The following is a 16264-nucleotide window of genomic DNA, read 5'->3' as shown; positions in this document are numbered from 1 at the left end:
TCGCCAGTCTGCAAAACTGCGCGGTAGACTGGAGCCGTGGAGATCCAGTCGAGGTGATGCAATCATTTTGGCGACGAGGCATTCTGCTGGAGAGACCTATTCAACTATTCAGAGCATTAAAGTCACACATGCTAGACACTGGGAAAAAAACATCAACGCGTTTGTCAAGTGTCTCGTTTTATTTCAATGCGTCTTGACACAAGGTCCTCTTCGCCTTTCAAATCAGTTAAATGCATGATAAATATGATTGTGATTATTAATAACAACTTGGATGTTAATAATAATTATGGCTTTAGAAGTGCTGAATGCATTTCTTCACAACATCCTTACCTTGACAATTATCAACTTATTACTGTATTTATAAGAATTGTGTTGTAATTATGAGAATTAAAAAAAAAAGAACAAAATGGTGATCTTAAACGAAATTAAAAAAGGAAAACTTTGGAAAGTGAGTTTGTAATATTTTGAGAAAATAAAATACAAGAATAATAAAAAAGTTACAATTAGAACAAAGATGAAATTTGGCAAGAATAGGTTTGGAATTACTAGAATTAAGTAATTGTAAAAATATTACAAGAATAGAATAATGTTATTACAAGAGTATTTTTTCAATCTATGTCCAAAAAAGCCATTAACCTTACTATGACTTGAATTTTTTTAGAATCATAAATATTCTGCTCATTTATGATAACTTCTCATTATAATACAAAGTCATTTTCACATCTGTGGCTAAATGCAAATCAATGATGAAATGCGTGCATCACCTTCAAATTGCAAATATTTTGCCCTTTAATAGTTGGGATATTTAAAATAAGGAATAACTGCATGAGCAAAATGCAAAAAGTGACATTTGATTTGATTTAAAAAGGTTAAGATTAGGTCAGAGACGAAGCAGGGCGCAGCCTTATAAATGCTGCTCTGTATTAATTAGTAGACAACTGTGGTCATCATAAAACCATTTTTTCCAAAAAATAAATGAATAAAATGAATGTTATGTGTTGTAATCTTAACTTTTAAGGCTGAGTGATGAATGCTGCTTGTGCCTGGGAGGTGAGTCGCTTTCCATCAAGACGCCGACTTATTTAGCCACATTGTTTGAGCAGCTAGGACAGACTAGGAAGTGCAATACTAACTAATAAAGAAATTTCACCCGAAAGCCAAATACCCCAAACTATTTTGTGAGTGGTGCGTCTTAAAAAACACCTTCAAAAAGGTCAAAGATGTGTCTAACTTTCAACTTCCTTGACTTCTCCCTCCTTGACACTCCCCAAAGTGTTGATGTCAAACAGCAATCTCCAGCAGTTCTACAATGGAGGTGGTAGAGGAGGTAAGATTGGCCATAGACTTTCAGAAGAGGGTACAACAAAGGTCCGCATTTGTCCCACCACCCCCCTCGCCCCCCCCCCCCACACACACACCCCACACCCCCAACACCTACCAACCCTCCTCTTGTCTCTGTCCTCCATGTCACCATAGTGGGAATTGATTAGCTTGAACTAGCGGTAGCTCAATTTGGGATAGCCTCTGTTCCCATGGTGTTTGTTGTCCCTTTATGTTAAAAAAAAACCAAAACAAATTTCCCCCCCCAAAAATGTATTTCCATTCATAATGCTCAAAACTTGTTTCCAACAACAAAACTGCTTGTTTTGTAGTACAAAAGGAGACCTCAAAGCACTGAAGCAGAGGCTAATCCTCCAGCTAGGTGGCAGCTACCCGTTAGCATTGCATGCTACTTGTATGTAGCACGAACGTCAAACGTATTTTTCCGTGCCTGCGTCTGTGACGTGTGTACCCCCCAGCGTCCTGGACACTCTCGTGGTTGGCGTCCTTTTTTTTTTTTTTTTTTTTTTTGTCCATCGTGTCCTATGATAATGTCACATAGTGGAGCCACAATCATATGTCCAACTTGTCTTTTTGTTTCAACTACAATGTGTGTCTCTGTTAGTACGTGTCCACTGGTTTCAACTTAGCTTTAGAGTCATATAGTATTTATTACCGTTTCTTTTGTTGAGCAGAGCGGTGCATAGTAGTTTTAATTCAAAAATGGAAGTCCCGGTACTGTTTGGTAATGAGTACCAGATAAGGATCATTTCTTTCATTTCACTGCAAGTCTGGGTCTTACACTTAAAACACAGCAACGTATTTGTAGTGACAGCTCATTTGCACAAAAGTTCAGTTCGGTTTCGGTTAAGTTGTTCGATGTGCGATGGACCTAAGGAAGGAAATGAGTAGAGATGTTCCTTTATGAACTTCCAACCATCTCCTTTAACACATCCAAGGTGAAAAGAATACATGTATTGTCCCTCTGCCGTGGTAACAACGACTATGACTGCAGCTTAGTTGGATGGGACAAGGCAAAAGTTGCAAGAGCGACTGCTGGGGACCTTCTCTGCCTCTTCTCCTTGCTCTTAATTACGCTGCATTTCTCAGTGCTGCCTGGCATGCCGCCTTTAAAAAAAAACAACAACAAAAAAAAAACAATCTGCGGGCATCTTTGCATCGATAATACAGATCACTTGATTTTCTCTGGGCAACAAGATGGAAGCATTAGTGAGACAGCTCTTAGAAGCTTCATCAAATACAATGTGGAATGATTTATTTCTGCTCTTCATATACACCGAGAGTGTCGGTCTTGTCCACTGTGTGTTTCCATGTGTTGTCCGGCCGGCACTGTGCCTGGCGCATGCTGCTGCGGCATGTCCACCTTGACTTGACGGTTGCGCTTGCGAACGTCTCCATCCGTGGGGCAGCCGGCGTCGCCCCGTCTTTTGTTCCCGCGTGGTCACGGCATGCCTCCGCTCCCGGAGGGTCGCACTCCCGGAGCTTTGCATGGCATCGTGTGTGAGCTTGGACGTGTGTTTTTGTAAAGAGGGATGTTCTCTTTTTTCCAGCAAAGATGTCACGGAAATTAAGCTTGCCTACTGAGCTAAAGCCAGACTTGGGTAAGCCTTGACTCCGTGTCTCCAAAGCAACTTGTTTGACATGCAATGTAGTCTGGCCTCCAAATTGAGGCGGATGAAATGTATGTACAGTATGTGGGCGCTCCCACTTATTTGACTGTGGTGGGGGTGGTCCGCTGCTGCAGAGATCAGTGGCGCTAAGCTTAAGTCTGCACCCTCTTCTTCTGCTTTCTTTGCTGTCCTTCTACATGTGCTGTCTTTTAATAGCATCTAAAACGGCGATACGTATTTAGGTCTATTTAGGATCTATTTAGATTGCCAGTGTGTAGCAAGAATAAGCGACGTACCCCATGTCGAGCTAGAAACACCCAGGTTTACACTTGAACCAATCTCATGAAATCTCTGCCTCCCAAAATTCTAACTTCATGGCCAAAGTGGCCACGGATGAGTCCATTTGCCAGCGGGCAGGTGCGCCAAGCGTTGGGATCAAAATCATCCACCATTTTGTGACCACCCCCGGGAAATGCACCTACTAGACCTTTACATGGGAGGACTTGACACCTCAAATTCCGCAGCGAAGATGCCTTTCGGATTAAAGTTGAAAGGTCATCAACAACCAGGAAGTGTCCAGTTGCCACCACTGAACTTTGCGGAGGAAGTGGAAACAAAAGTCAAACTTTACATTTAGTCTGCATTTTTCAAGTCTTCCGTCCGCGTCGGCGGCGCTGGTTCTTTACCTCCCTCTGTTGTTTCCCCTCACTGTCCTCTTGTCCGTATGCCCGCCGCGGGGTGCCAACCCACTAGACCACCGGGACAATTCCTTCAGCCGCTCGCGCTCGTCCAGCGTCACCAGCATCGACAAGGAGGCCAAAGAAGCCGTCCTCTCCTTCCACTTCTGCGAGAGCTACGCCCGCAAGGCCGACGGCGCCTCGTCGCCGTGCCTGTTCGTGGGCACCTCGCTGGGCGCCGTCCTGGCGCTGGCCCTCACGCTGCCGCCGCCCGGAGAGCGGAGGCAACTGCAGCCTGTCATCCTTTCGCCCACAGGTGATTGTCTCCCGAGAGGCGTTTACTGCACGTTGTCTTCATTTTGCTGCGCCTGACAGCCTGCCATTGCCGCCCTCTCCCGTTATCGGTCAGGCATGTTGATCCGACTGAAGGGAAGCATCTTGCGGTTGGCCTTCCTGGACTCCGCCGGTTCCGTCTTGCCCCCCGCCTACGACCCTTGGTTCGAACCCAACGTCTCGGCGGACGGCGAAGAACGGGAGAAGGTCCGCAAGCGTCGGCCCGTGTCGGTTTCGCCGTCCGGCTCGCAGGATCTTAACGAGAGCCACTACGCCGTGATGTGCTCAGAGAAGCAGGCCAAGGTCCTGTCGCTGCCCAGCCACACGTGCATCTACAAGCACAGTATCACGGAGGCCTCCTTCGTTTTACGCGCCGACGTGGTCCAGATGAGCCAAGGCGTGTGTCTGGCCTGCTTCTGCGCCAACGGTCATATCATGACCCTCAGGTGAGGCCGGTTCGACGGAGCGCTCGACGGGCAACGGCACTTTTGAACATTTTCTCTTTCTGTTCCTTTCTGCAGTCTACCGGGACTGAGACCCCTCGTGGATGTAAACTACCTGCCTCTAACAGACATGAGGATAGCGAGGACCTTCTGCTTCACAAACCTGGGTCAGGCCATGTACCTCTGTTCCCCCACTGAAGTCCAGAGGATCACGTACAGCCAGGACACGTGTGAGAACCTACAGGTCGGTGTGATGACCAAAACGTGCTGATGCGTACACTCGTACCGTCACGCTTGACCGCAATCAATGCACGATGTGCCAGCCAGAGTGAGAAGCTCACTTCGTGACATTTCACGGGGCGAAAAAAAAAAATAATCTGTGGCCAGTTTAATAGTATTTCAGCAGCGAGTATGAGAAACACACATTCACTACTCCATTCGCAGAAAAGCAAAAGTCCTTTATTTAGAAAAAGCCGCCCGACACGGGCTGAGTCTAACTTATTTGGCTAGCACAATAAGCTAACATAGCAGCTAACCTGAACCCACTATCTGCACTTTTATGAACAGCTGGTTCGTGTAATTGTTTCAGGAAATGCTTGGTGAATTGTTTACGCCAGTGGAGACACCCGAGGCCCCCAACAGGGGCTTCTTCAAGGGTCTCTTTGGGGGTGGAGCACAGTCGCTGGACAGAGAAGAGCTATGTACGTCACACAAGTGCTAACGTTTTGGGGGATTTTGAGTCACACGCTAACGCTCATTCTCCCGCAACTTAGTCGGCGAAGAAGTGGCCGGACGAGCATCCCGGAGCCTGGCCCAGCACATCCCGGGCCCAGGCGGCATCGAGGGCATGAAGGGGGCGGCGTCGGGCGTGGTGGGCGACCTGGCCCGCGCCCGGATAGCGCTGGACGAGCGAGGGCAGAAGCTCGGCGAGCTGGAGGAGAGGACGGCCGCCATGATGGCCAGCGCCGACTCCTTTTCCAAACACGCCCACGAGGTAGCAAATATTGTTTCGCTAGCGTGCTAACGTGCTAACGTGCTAAATCATATCATGCCAAGCTACCTATTCTAAAGTGGCCACACCAGCACAAAGCCTCTGTCCACACTCTAGCAGTCAAGTCAGACTTGAACACAGCCCTGGTGACTGTTTTAGCCACGTCTAAAAAAAAACCATTTTTTTTTTTTAATTGGTTACCTGCTGAAATGGTGAAAAAATAATTGAACGCTATAGCTCCACAACTGAGTATGGCATAGGTTTAAGTATTTGCACATGTTTTTCAGCCATTATCTTCAAACATCTCTGAATTCACTTTAAGTCGCTGTTACTTTCACGTCTACTGCCTTTTCACATCATTGTCAGTATGTAGCCACTAGAGGACAGTATCATCATATTTTTTTCCCCTTGCCCTTCTCTCTTTTTTGTCCAGATGATGCTGAAGTGCAAAGACAAAAAATGGTACCAGTTCTGATGGGCGTTGGCAATGGTCGCCTTGGTCACGATGGCGACGTGCTGCTCTTTTCCGTTCAGCCATCCTCCCCAAGCCTTTCTTCGTTCACTCAGACACTTGGGATTTTCTTCCCTTAGCACAATGTCCCATACTCTTCTTACCTCACTCTGGTGTTGAGGGGGGAGACACAGGGAGCAAGTACATCATTTCTGTGTGCGTGCGTGTGTGTGTGTGTGTGTGTGTGCGCGCGCGTGTGCCTGTGTTTCCCCTGTTCTTGTCCTTCTTCGATTTATGATTCACACACTGAGTTCTCATTCTCATTTTGCCAAACCGTCCTTAGACTGATGTCAATATTTAAACTGGACTAATAGCTAACACTTGGGAATATTGTTCAAATGTACAAAAACAAAACAAACAAAAAATCGAAATATGTCATGATATATACATACAAATCTAAATGTTGCAACGCTGTACTTCACTTCAGGGCGACCGCTACGGAAACAAAAAGGAGTGGGACACAGGAAGTGACACCGCAGTGACGCCTCCTCTATGCAGAGAGATTTTCTTTTTTTCTTTTTTTTTTTTGCATCTGGCTCCACTTCCAGACTCTTGCATCCTTCCCAACAATGTGTATGAATTTATCCCTTTCTATTTTCTCATCACTCCCCTTGTATTTATGACAGATTGTTTGGTTTCATGGCTCTGTCAATATTACTGGAAAAGCTCTTATTTTTCTATGGTTGTGAAAGTAAGTGATATTTTTGTTAAGGACTTGTTTTTGTTTGTTTGTTTTTTTGCGTGTGTGGCTTTCGTCTCACGTTTGGGTTCTCCTTATGAAAAGGGCTGGAATCTTCTAGGAGGCCGAGGATAAACAAGACATAATGTAGTATAGTACATAGAAACTCATCTGTTCAGCATCCCCAATTGATTGGCCTCATTCATCTCTAGTGTACAAATGCTGCTAGGATCACTGATAACTCGCACTCCTGTGTCTTTTTTTTATTATGTGTACTCCTGTCAAACGAATGAATACATTCAACAACCTTTATTTCTGTAAATTCCTGTCATTGTTTGGTGTCAGGAAACATTGAGATGTATTTTTTTCCATAACATTTGAAGGCAGATGTCGCTATCAGGATGGTTCGGTGATGTGTGACAATCTGGAAGGAAAGTAGTACTAACATTGCGTTGTAGAAATACAAAGATTGCACGAAACGGTCATTTAGTGTTTCCGATGCCAAAGATTTACGTTAAGATGAAATTAGTATTGTGAACAACATTTTTCTCACAAATCCCACAAAGAAGAAATGCTGACTTTAATATTTTCCGTCAACAGTTATATTTTCTTAACTCATATTTTAGTTGAACGAAAATTATTTCATATAATTTTTTTTTTAGAAAAGTTGTCACGTAACAAGAATGTTTATAATTATGAGAAAAGTCAATGTGAGGAGAATAAAGGTGAAGTGTAAAGTCGGAGCCTTATGAGGTATAAATGGAAAAAAGTCTTAAGATTATGTGGGGGTGTATAATATGACAAAGTCTTAATTTTTTAAGAAAAAAAGTAAAAATGTTCCAACAATTAACCTGATAAAGCCGTAGAATTCTGTGGTGACAGAAGTCGGAATAATTTCTTGAATAAGTTTTTGAAAAAGTCGCAATTTTACGTGAATAAAGTCAAAATATTATGAGAACAAAAGTTGTGCAGTTATGAGAATGAAGTTGAAATATGAACAAGAATAAAAACGTGCATTGAGAAAGTCATACAAATCGTAAAATTGGAACAGTCACGAGAGAAAAAGCTATAGCATTAAAAAAAAAAAAAAAAAAAAAAAGTCAGAAAAAAGTGGTATTGAATATACCGAGCTAGCACACTAGCCTATTGCATGAGGCGCACTCAAGGACTGCCAGCAAAACAGGGCATCTCAAAACGCAGCCAAAAACACGAACAATGAAACCTAACCACACATAGAGTCCACCAGATGGCGACAAAGTAACACAAAAAAAAAAAATCTGAAAATAACAATCCGTGAATATACGAGGGTTCACTGTATTATTATAAAAGGATAAATTCTCCTCTTTGGTTCTTCCACTGACTGTTAGTCATAGAGCGATGCTTCATTAAGCTTTTGTTAATCTTCCAGGGAAAAAAATAAGTTGAATGTCTGTCACACCTCCTGTTTCTTTCAGTATGCAGTATTCCCCGTCACTAAATACAAACACGAAAGCGAGAGAGTAAGAGGATATTTTCCCCCCCATCACCACGTCATCGCGTCAAGTCACGTCCTGCAGTCAACAGTTGTGAGTGGGTTGCAGTATTTTTCTCATGGTAGCCGACTTTTTCTTGTACAGTTTTATGCAACTTTCACATGGATGTTTATGGACTTTACGGATCTGCTGCCACACACATGACAATTGAGGACATTCTGTAGATAGAGATTAACTGTGCAATGGGAAAAAAAATACAAATAAAATAAAAGTGGAAAATGTACCCAGGCTTGGAGTTGACTTTCGCCCACTTGATGGCAGCAAACACAAAATAGTTAACTTGAAGATATAAATCGGAAGGTGCCATTTTTTTTTTTATTCTGACATTTGCAACGCAAGTAGAAAACGTATTCAAACTTTTAACTTGGAACTTACAGTAACAAAAAAAAACAAACAAAGGTTGGAAAATGTACAAAATAAATATCCCATATGAAAAGGAGTAGGAAGAAGTTATTTAATAAATTCCCCTTCACCACCATTACCTGAGATGAATTGTTTACTTACTAAAAGTCAAGTACAAAAGTAAAAATTCAAATATTCTGATGACTCCCATGTTTATCACCAAGCCTGACCTCACCTTTTAAAGCTACACACGCTCAAAGTCACAGATACTACAGTGTATAACATGAGGTTGGCGAACCCAAATGCACTGCTTTATGCGTGACAGTCCTGGATGCTGGCAGCTAAATTGAAGCGAGCATATCATGTTGACGTGTGTTCACATTTTGATGAAAGCCATGTTTGCTGACATGGGTGCTTTTTAAACGCCCGACCTTGTGAGCAGGGGCGGAATAAAACAAGCACAAGATACAAACAGTATGGTGCGGGGAGGGGAGGTCAGGGCCATGCCGAGCAACCTTCCGCCGCTGGCACATGACATGCCAGCGATCCTGTTGCCATGGCGATGGCAACCGCAAATGACCAGCTCCATGGACGCGTGGCGGGGGATCCTGCCGCCTACACCCTGGGGCCGGTGCTGAATCACGGGCATGAAAGGAATACATTCTCAGCTGATAATCACTCACACAAAGACTATATAGTTTTCTACATTATATTCATTGAAGGAAATATTGAGGGATCAACAGCGGTTGAGCTTAATTATATACATCTAAACAACTTTTCACCCATTTATATGAACCATATCTCTCTTTATTCGCTAATACCCTATGATTTCTATTAATAAATTCATTTTTTAGACCTTTACAAAATCCCAACAGTAAATCCCTATCTATACTTGTAGCTATTTATTCCACAAGTTTCATTACTGTATCGAGTTGGTCCGTTTTTCTCTCAAGCCAGGTTGGTTTTCACTTAAAATCTGTCAAATGTTTCTCAATACGATTGTCGAGTGGACATGAAAATTGTTTTTCTAACATTTTCGACATCTGTGGCAGTAGCGGTATGATAGTAGTCGGGGCACATAAAACCGCAACAACAAAATTGACTTCCGCTTGAAATACACTATGTGTCAGTGGTGGGCAATCACAGCCTTCATAGCCTTTCTCTGCTGGCCGAAACACTATCTGAAGCATTGACCTACATTTGTATTAATAAATTGTATCAACTTATTTCAGTCTTGTTATTTTCATTTCCGAGCAAGTTTTTGTCCAATCAGATTTGAGTATCTATGTGTTGTCATTTTTACTTATTTATTTTTTTTAATTGATGCTTTCAATCGAACGTTTATGCATATACTATTGTTTTATAGCAAAGAACATATCAATGTAATGCAAGAAATAAGCAACATACAGTTATCGTGTCAATGTAATCTGTCCAAGGCTGTGGCCAATGACGCGTGATTATACGTGCAGGTGCGCCGAGGACATTCTCGGACATGAGTGATTCCCTACGTCAGCAAAAACGGAACAATATGAGACTCGTTCAACCAACACCGTTGTTGTGTGCTTATTTTGAGGAGAATAATTTGGAATTTGGACAAGGATTTATTCGGTAATAGTGCAGCAACAACTAGCTCGACCTGACGACCCAACGCAGCCAACCTGTGAGCTGAGGAGCACAAGAAGAGAATCTGTCGAAGCGTCTATGGTGAGTACTGTGTAATTTATTTAAAGTTTGTATGCTTTTGTCATGTTATTAGATAAATATTGATTGTGGACTACTGTATTGTAAGTGTAGAGGTTTGTACTTCTTTGGAGGTAACGCATTGTTTTTGTGTAATATTTCAGAGATGCATTTTCGCGGTGACGCACGAGAGCAATTTTTAAGAGGAATCCCATAATGTAAGTATCGTTCTCCTGTGAAAAATATGAACAAAGTTATGACTCTGTAAAACCGATAAAAATATCTAAAACCAATTTCTGGCCAATCTTAATGAAAAGCCACTGGACTCAAGTTAGGCGTGAACTTTTCTTGGTTGAATCGGCGTTTCAAACTTTCCTAAATTTCTTATCAAAAGACTTATTTTCTTAGCTTATACTTTAGTTGAACTAATATTATTTCATATATATATATGAGAAAGAAGATGTAACGTTTCAGGAGAAACTAAGAATGTCATGAGAATGAAATTGTAGCTTTATAAGGAATAAGTCATTACAAAAAAAAAGATTGAATTTATGAGGGGAGGGTTGCTATACGAAAACCATAAAGTCTTAATTTGTTATGGGAAAAAAAAGTTGCAATGTTATGAAAAAAAAAAATGTTACGGGAATGAACATTGTGCAGTTATTAGAATGAAGTTGAAATAGAATTTTTATTAGTTTCTCAGCTGGGAGTCAGCTGGCATAGCCTCCAGCTCACCCGTGAGAACTAATCAAGACAAGCGCTTTAGAAAATGAATGGATAGATGTAGGGTGTAACTGATTACATTCATACTCTATTTTTTTTTTTGTCTTTCTTGCTCGCGGCTATGTTACGCACAGCATCTTTTCTGAGAAACGCGATCCGCATCGCCGAGACCACATGAAGCTCTGTTTGTGGGGAGCCCCTTAGATTAACTTTAACACGTTGATGAAAAAGCACAGCGGCCTTTTGACTTTATATAGAGCTGAAGGGCGTGGGATGCGGCCGAGGAGGCTTAAGGCCGTTATACACGCGTGGTTGACCTCGGTGGCTTGCCGGCGCGTCCGATACTTAAGACGCCGTCTGCATCCTGACATACGCCGTTGCTCATGCACATGGGGGCCACCCTTGCCTATGAGTAAATTTAGTTGTGGGTGAAACGGCCACCAAATTGCAAGCTGGTGTTTGCAGTTTGCTACTCTCCATGGCAGAAGTGATGTGACCACACCCACAGCGGCGCAGTCCCACCCTCTCATAGATCCGAAGGTCTGTGCTCATCCGTGAAATTTCCAACGTCGGGTTTTAACCTGCCTGCGCACAGAGTCACACAACCTGCCAGTCATGAAAAATAAAACAAATGATAACCATGGTTTGGTAAATAATAACTGGAGGAACATACTAACCTGTACAAATATTCATAAGTTTAATTACTTTTCTTGATAAAGCAAAGGCGCTGCTGAGCAAGGCCTTCAGAGATCCTCAAGGTCCCTTTTAGGAATTTGTCTTTTTTTTGGCAGCTGCTGGCGTTTCCAAGGCAACTGTGTGATTTAGAAAGGATATTTGAACGTCAAGAGAGGAAAAAAAAAAAAGAGCCGCAGGGCTACGTTCTAGCCTGTGAGTTTACTTTAAATGTGGGTCAGTCATAAGCTTCTATTAAGTCTTTCCCCTGGTGTGCCGTATTCATTTGCATTTTTGCCCGACGCGCGTCTATCGCTCGTCCATTAGGAGCGCGTCACACGCTCGCTAGACTGTAGATGTGAATTGCAAGTATGAAGAATATGCGCCGGTATTAAATTGAGAGTAAATGAAGCTCGCTTTCAGTGGTGCTAGGCTAAACGAGGCACTTAAATGCGTGACGGCGACGGCCCATTTCTAGAATAAATGAGTTAAAAGTAGAGGATCAGTCCAATAAGGCGGAATTGAAATATTTTTTTTAAAACAGCCGCATTACTTTGCTAGCTCAATGCTAACGCATGATGGGAAGCAGAGAGGCTAACTACTAGCATTAGTGTCACTGTGATATATAACTCTTTAGTCCGCAGATATTTGATCACAAACAGTGGAGTGACGCATGTAGATATAACAATTCTCACAGGCATATATTCTTTATCGTCCGAAAAGAACTGTCAAAAATCCTATAATTTCTTAACATTCTGTTCAAGTATGTCTATTAATGTATGTTTTTTTACAGACTGCTGTTTTTTGCTTATCAAGAAAACATTACAATGCAAGCAAGCATTTTGATTGGTCCCAGAACAAGCAAACCTCATCTCAAGGCACCACTACACTTTGGATTTTCAGAGGTAAGTCCACTTTCCTCCCACCAGCATTGCTCTTGCGCATTTTCCGGAAATACTTTTTTTCAATTAGTCTGAAAATGGATTGTTATTACATAAATACAGTACCAAATAAAATGGCAAACAAATGGAATCGCAGGAAAATTGGGATAAACCGCGTTGGCCACTGCTGGCATTTTTTTTTCATATGGAGAACACAGGTAAGTTTTATTCATATCTTGTTCCTTTTTTTTGTATGTTTGAAACAATAACAACAACAAGACTTATATGAAATGCTATTTTTAGCCATTTTTTTGTAGTTGTGTCAAACATATTCTCATAAGTGGTCGACTCAAGATGTGTTTTGTTTGAGTTCATTATTGGAACAGGACGGCAACTTCTATGTTGCAGATGTCCAAAGTTATAAACGATCGTTAGATGCCCAGTCGGCCATGTTAGAGTTTTCTAGAACAATTATTCCCAACCACTGCGCCGTGAAGGATCATCAGCTGTGTCTAAATGGGCCCAGATTTCATCCAGAGTAAGTACATTGAAACGAGATTTCAGTCGACTTTTGGTGATCTTTTTATTTGGTGTGGTGATGTGAGCTTTTTCGAAAAGTAAGACGTGTGCTTTGGCTTCATAAAGGCTGCCAAACGCTGGTCTCGTAGCACGACTGTCAGGTGGGTGATTTCAGTCCCTCTGCCGAACGCGGCCTTTGTAGCCTGTAGACGTTTCCCCGTGTAGCCTGTTTACGCACAGATAACACAAACCCCCAAAGCCCCGACACGTCTGGTAATGAATACGTGTCTGTTGCTCTAAACGGGGTCTCCAGAGGCACGGTTGTGATGAACGAGCGCTTTGCGTCTGCGTTTTTAGAGCCTCACGCCGCGGCTAAAATTCCTCCCCAGTGATTATTGAGCAGGGAAGAGCGAGGATGATGACCTCAGCACTAACCCAGACAGGAAAAAAAAAAAAACAGGGGCAGACCACACTGAGCTGGATGCGCTGCAGCTATTCACGGATTCAGGGATTTCATTTCAGGCGCTAAAGAGTCGCGCTAATCTTGTTTTTACAGGGGTTGTGCATCTCGCTTTCACCTTCTGAATGCCAGGCAGTAAACAAAAGATATAGCTAATTAACTTGACTGAAGACACGTGTTAGGCTGCATGTTAATGCATTTCAAGGTTAATTCAATACAAATCAAATAGGGGAAAAAAGCTGCCTGTTTGCATGCTGGTTGAAACGCACATTGTTCACACACAAAAACCCCCAAAAAGTTTTATATCTGCCAAGCCAACGTGTCGCGTTTATCATCTGGATCAATATTTATCTAAAAGTTGTCAATAACTTTGAGTCACCACATCACTTTCCTTGAAGACAAAAAATTAAATGTATTTACAATAGAGATAGACCGACATGCTTTTTTTCAGGGCCGATACCGATACCAATTATTAGTAGTCAAGGAGGCCGATAACTGATATTTGGAGCCGATATTCATTTTCAGTAAAAAGGAAAATATTGTCAAAATCTAAACATTTTTTTTAAACTCTTTTAACTTTGTTGAAACGTCTTTAAGCATATGTTTATTGAACCTCTATTGCTGGTTACATGAGAAAAACAGTCAAAAACATTGGAATGAAATACGTCATAGTCGTTAAATGCTAGTTGAAGTTGATTGCAACAATTTTGCTCTGACCAACTGGCTTGAATTTGAAATCGGATTGTTAAAGAAACAGTCTCACTGCTAATCTAAGTTTAAGTTACATAGCGCAGCAAACCTGTTTTTGACCCATTTAGTGCACGCCTGCGGATGATCGTGTTCAACCATTCACACTTGACCAGACCGACCACGCGCATCAGAGCAACCAAATCAAACCTGACAAGTGTGAAAACGGCTTTACATGTCAAGTCGAGGCAAATGAAGGCCGTGTTTGAAAATGACTGCATCAGGCGGTGCTTCGTCATGATGTCATCAGACCGCATTACTAAAAAGCATTTTCTCACTGCGCGCTAATGCTACCCACAGCCGGGAAAGAACATAATGGACCTGTGAGTGGTTTAACCCAGACTGTTTTGGGTCACAAGCGCAGTCCTCCTCCTCACCCATCCAACTGTGGTTTTAGCACATCCTCGCTGCTCGTAATGATGCTTTTTCATCAGCGCTCCGCTAAAAAGTGTGGTGACACCTCCGCTAAAATGGAAGCCTGGATTTAGAATGTTTCATCCTCCCAAAAGCATGTTTTAGCAGCTCTCATAAGGTTGCTTATAGACTTATAGGAGTTATGTGTTTTATCGTAGCGTAGCGTTGCTACTTAATGCAAGTACTTGAGTATGGGTAAAAAAAAATATCGTCGCTGTCCTGTGAAAAAACACTTATCTGCAATTTTGGAAACTTTTTTTCATCTTGACTTTAATGCGATGTCTGTAACGCGGAAACAAGTTTCGTGTAAAAAAAAAAAAAAAAGAAAATGAAAACAAAATGGAGGTAGGTGTTTTTCACATGACAGCGACGGTATGTTGTTTTGAAACTACTCTCACAAGTCAACTCAAGTAAATGTAGCACTTTACTACCCATGTCTGCTCGCCACACAAAGCAAACAAAAAAATCGGCGACTGTCCGGAAGACTTGAATGTAAATCTATATAATTTCATTGGTAACGCTCTGTCGCCCTTGACAGGTCTATTAAATCCCCTCGTGTTATTTGTGAAAGGAAGCGGGACATGAAGGAGGCTGGAAATCTTTGTGATGTTCACTTGATGGGCTGACAGCTGTTGACACATTTCTTTTTTTTTTTTTTTTTTTTCTTAGCAAAGACAAGCAAAGTCTTTCACGAATATAAAGCTGCACGCGCGCACACACACGCAAAGAAAGGCGGAAAGCAGTTCCGTTCAAAGTTTTGCCGTTTGTACGACTTCTCTCTGGGGAGAAGCACACACAGATCAAGCAACCATAAGAAGTCTTTTTTTTTTTTTTTTTTTTTCGTCGTCGTCTTAAGACATCTCAAAACACTGTCGACTTATACGCTACACACATGAAAGATGCTAATAACGCAAGAAACTGACTGCCTTTTTAATATTATGTATGCATATTTTTCTTTATCTTTGATTGGTGCTTAATGGCTTCTCTGTTTAATATATTCCTAATTTATGCCTCATGCGCTTATTATTATGCAAAACCATCAGCGGCCATCTAACGTGAGCTGTAACACAGCTCTCACGTTGCATATTTGTTCCTCCCCCAGCAATATGTCATCAGCGGCCTTTTAATTGTCGCACCGCACTTAAGCTGTCAGTCGTGTTCGACTCGCACGTCTGAACGCGGCTGACTCCCCAAAATGGTTTTTTGGAGCAGAATGTCATGGGTGGTGTATTTGCAAAATCAAGGCACGCAGTTAAAAACGATTCGTTTACTGACCGGACGCACTTCGGCTTTGCTCAACGTAACTGGAAAAGCTCGGCGTCAATTTGTGATAATCAACTTTTAATGCAGTTTACCATTTCGCCCGCTTGAACCGCCTCACTGTGCACTTCTCAAATTCTTCTCGGCTGACGCTGGCATCTGGCTCTTGCTGCTGCTACTTCAGATTTCGAAGAATTGTGCACTATGGCAAAAATCTGGGCGCTTGTATCTCAAGGCACCCCTGTATCGGAAATGTATTACAGTACTTTGAGTCTCCACATAAGCATCCGTCTTCCCCACTGAATCCTTATTTATTCCTTGCCGTGTTTTCCATCATTTGCATTTTCAGCCCGTTCTTACCTTCAAGGAAGTGCCATCCGCCTTGTTTTCCTCCCTCTATCTTTTAGTCTCGTCACGTTGCCGGTCGCCGTGTGTATGTCAACATCGCA

The 16264-nt window shown here is 42.4% G+C and overlaps 1 protein-coding gene across 8 annotated transcripts in view; it reads left to right on the top strand.

The window, feature by feature from the left end:
- The window catches only part of stxbp5a (syntaxin binding protein 5a (tomosyn)), a 66953-nt gene extending 58613 nt beyond the window's left edge, over positions 1 to 8340 (top strand). For 2 of the 8 annotated variants that reach the window (XM_086018545.1, XM_086018544.1), the window contains 8 exons: positions 1274 to 1327; positions 2892 to 2942; positions 3663 to 3944; positions 4038 to 4407; positions 4483 to 4648; positions 4994 to 5105; positions 5178 to 5398; positions 5829 to 8340. In XM_086018545.1, coding sequence (XP_085874671.1) covers positions 1274 to 1327; positions 2892 to 2942; positions 3663 to 3944; positions 4038 to 4407; positions 4483 to 4648; positions 4994 to 5105; positions 5178 to 5398; positions 5829 to 5870 — 1298 coding nt within the window. In that variant the 3' untranslated portion in view covers positions 5871 to 8340. Of the gene's footprint in view, positions 1 to 1273; positions 1328 to 2891; positions 2943 to 3662; positions 3945 to 4037; positions 4408 to 4482; positions 4649 to 4993; positions 5106 to 5177; positions 5399 to 5828 lie in introns of those variants that run through there. The other 6 variants (XM_086018547.1, XM_086018549.1, XM_086018548.1 and 3 more) reach the window with 6 other exon arrangements.
- The last annotated feature ends 7924 nt before the right edge of the window (positions 8341 to 16264 follow it).

Source organism: Filicampus tigris, chromosome 20 (genome assembly GCF_054856515.1).
Source record: "Filicampus tigris isolate MCC_2025a chromosome 20, RoL_Ftig_1.0, whole genome shotgun sequence".
In the NCBI taxonomy this organism is placed as follows: domain Eukaryota; kingdom Metazoa; phylum Chordata; class Actinopteri; order Syngnathiformes; family Syngnathidae; genus Filicampus; species Filicampus tigris.
Note: the sequence above shows the minus strand (reverse complement) of the source record. Positions and strands in the feature narration are given on the sequence as shown.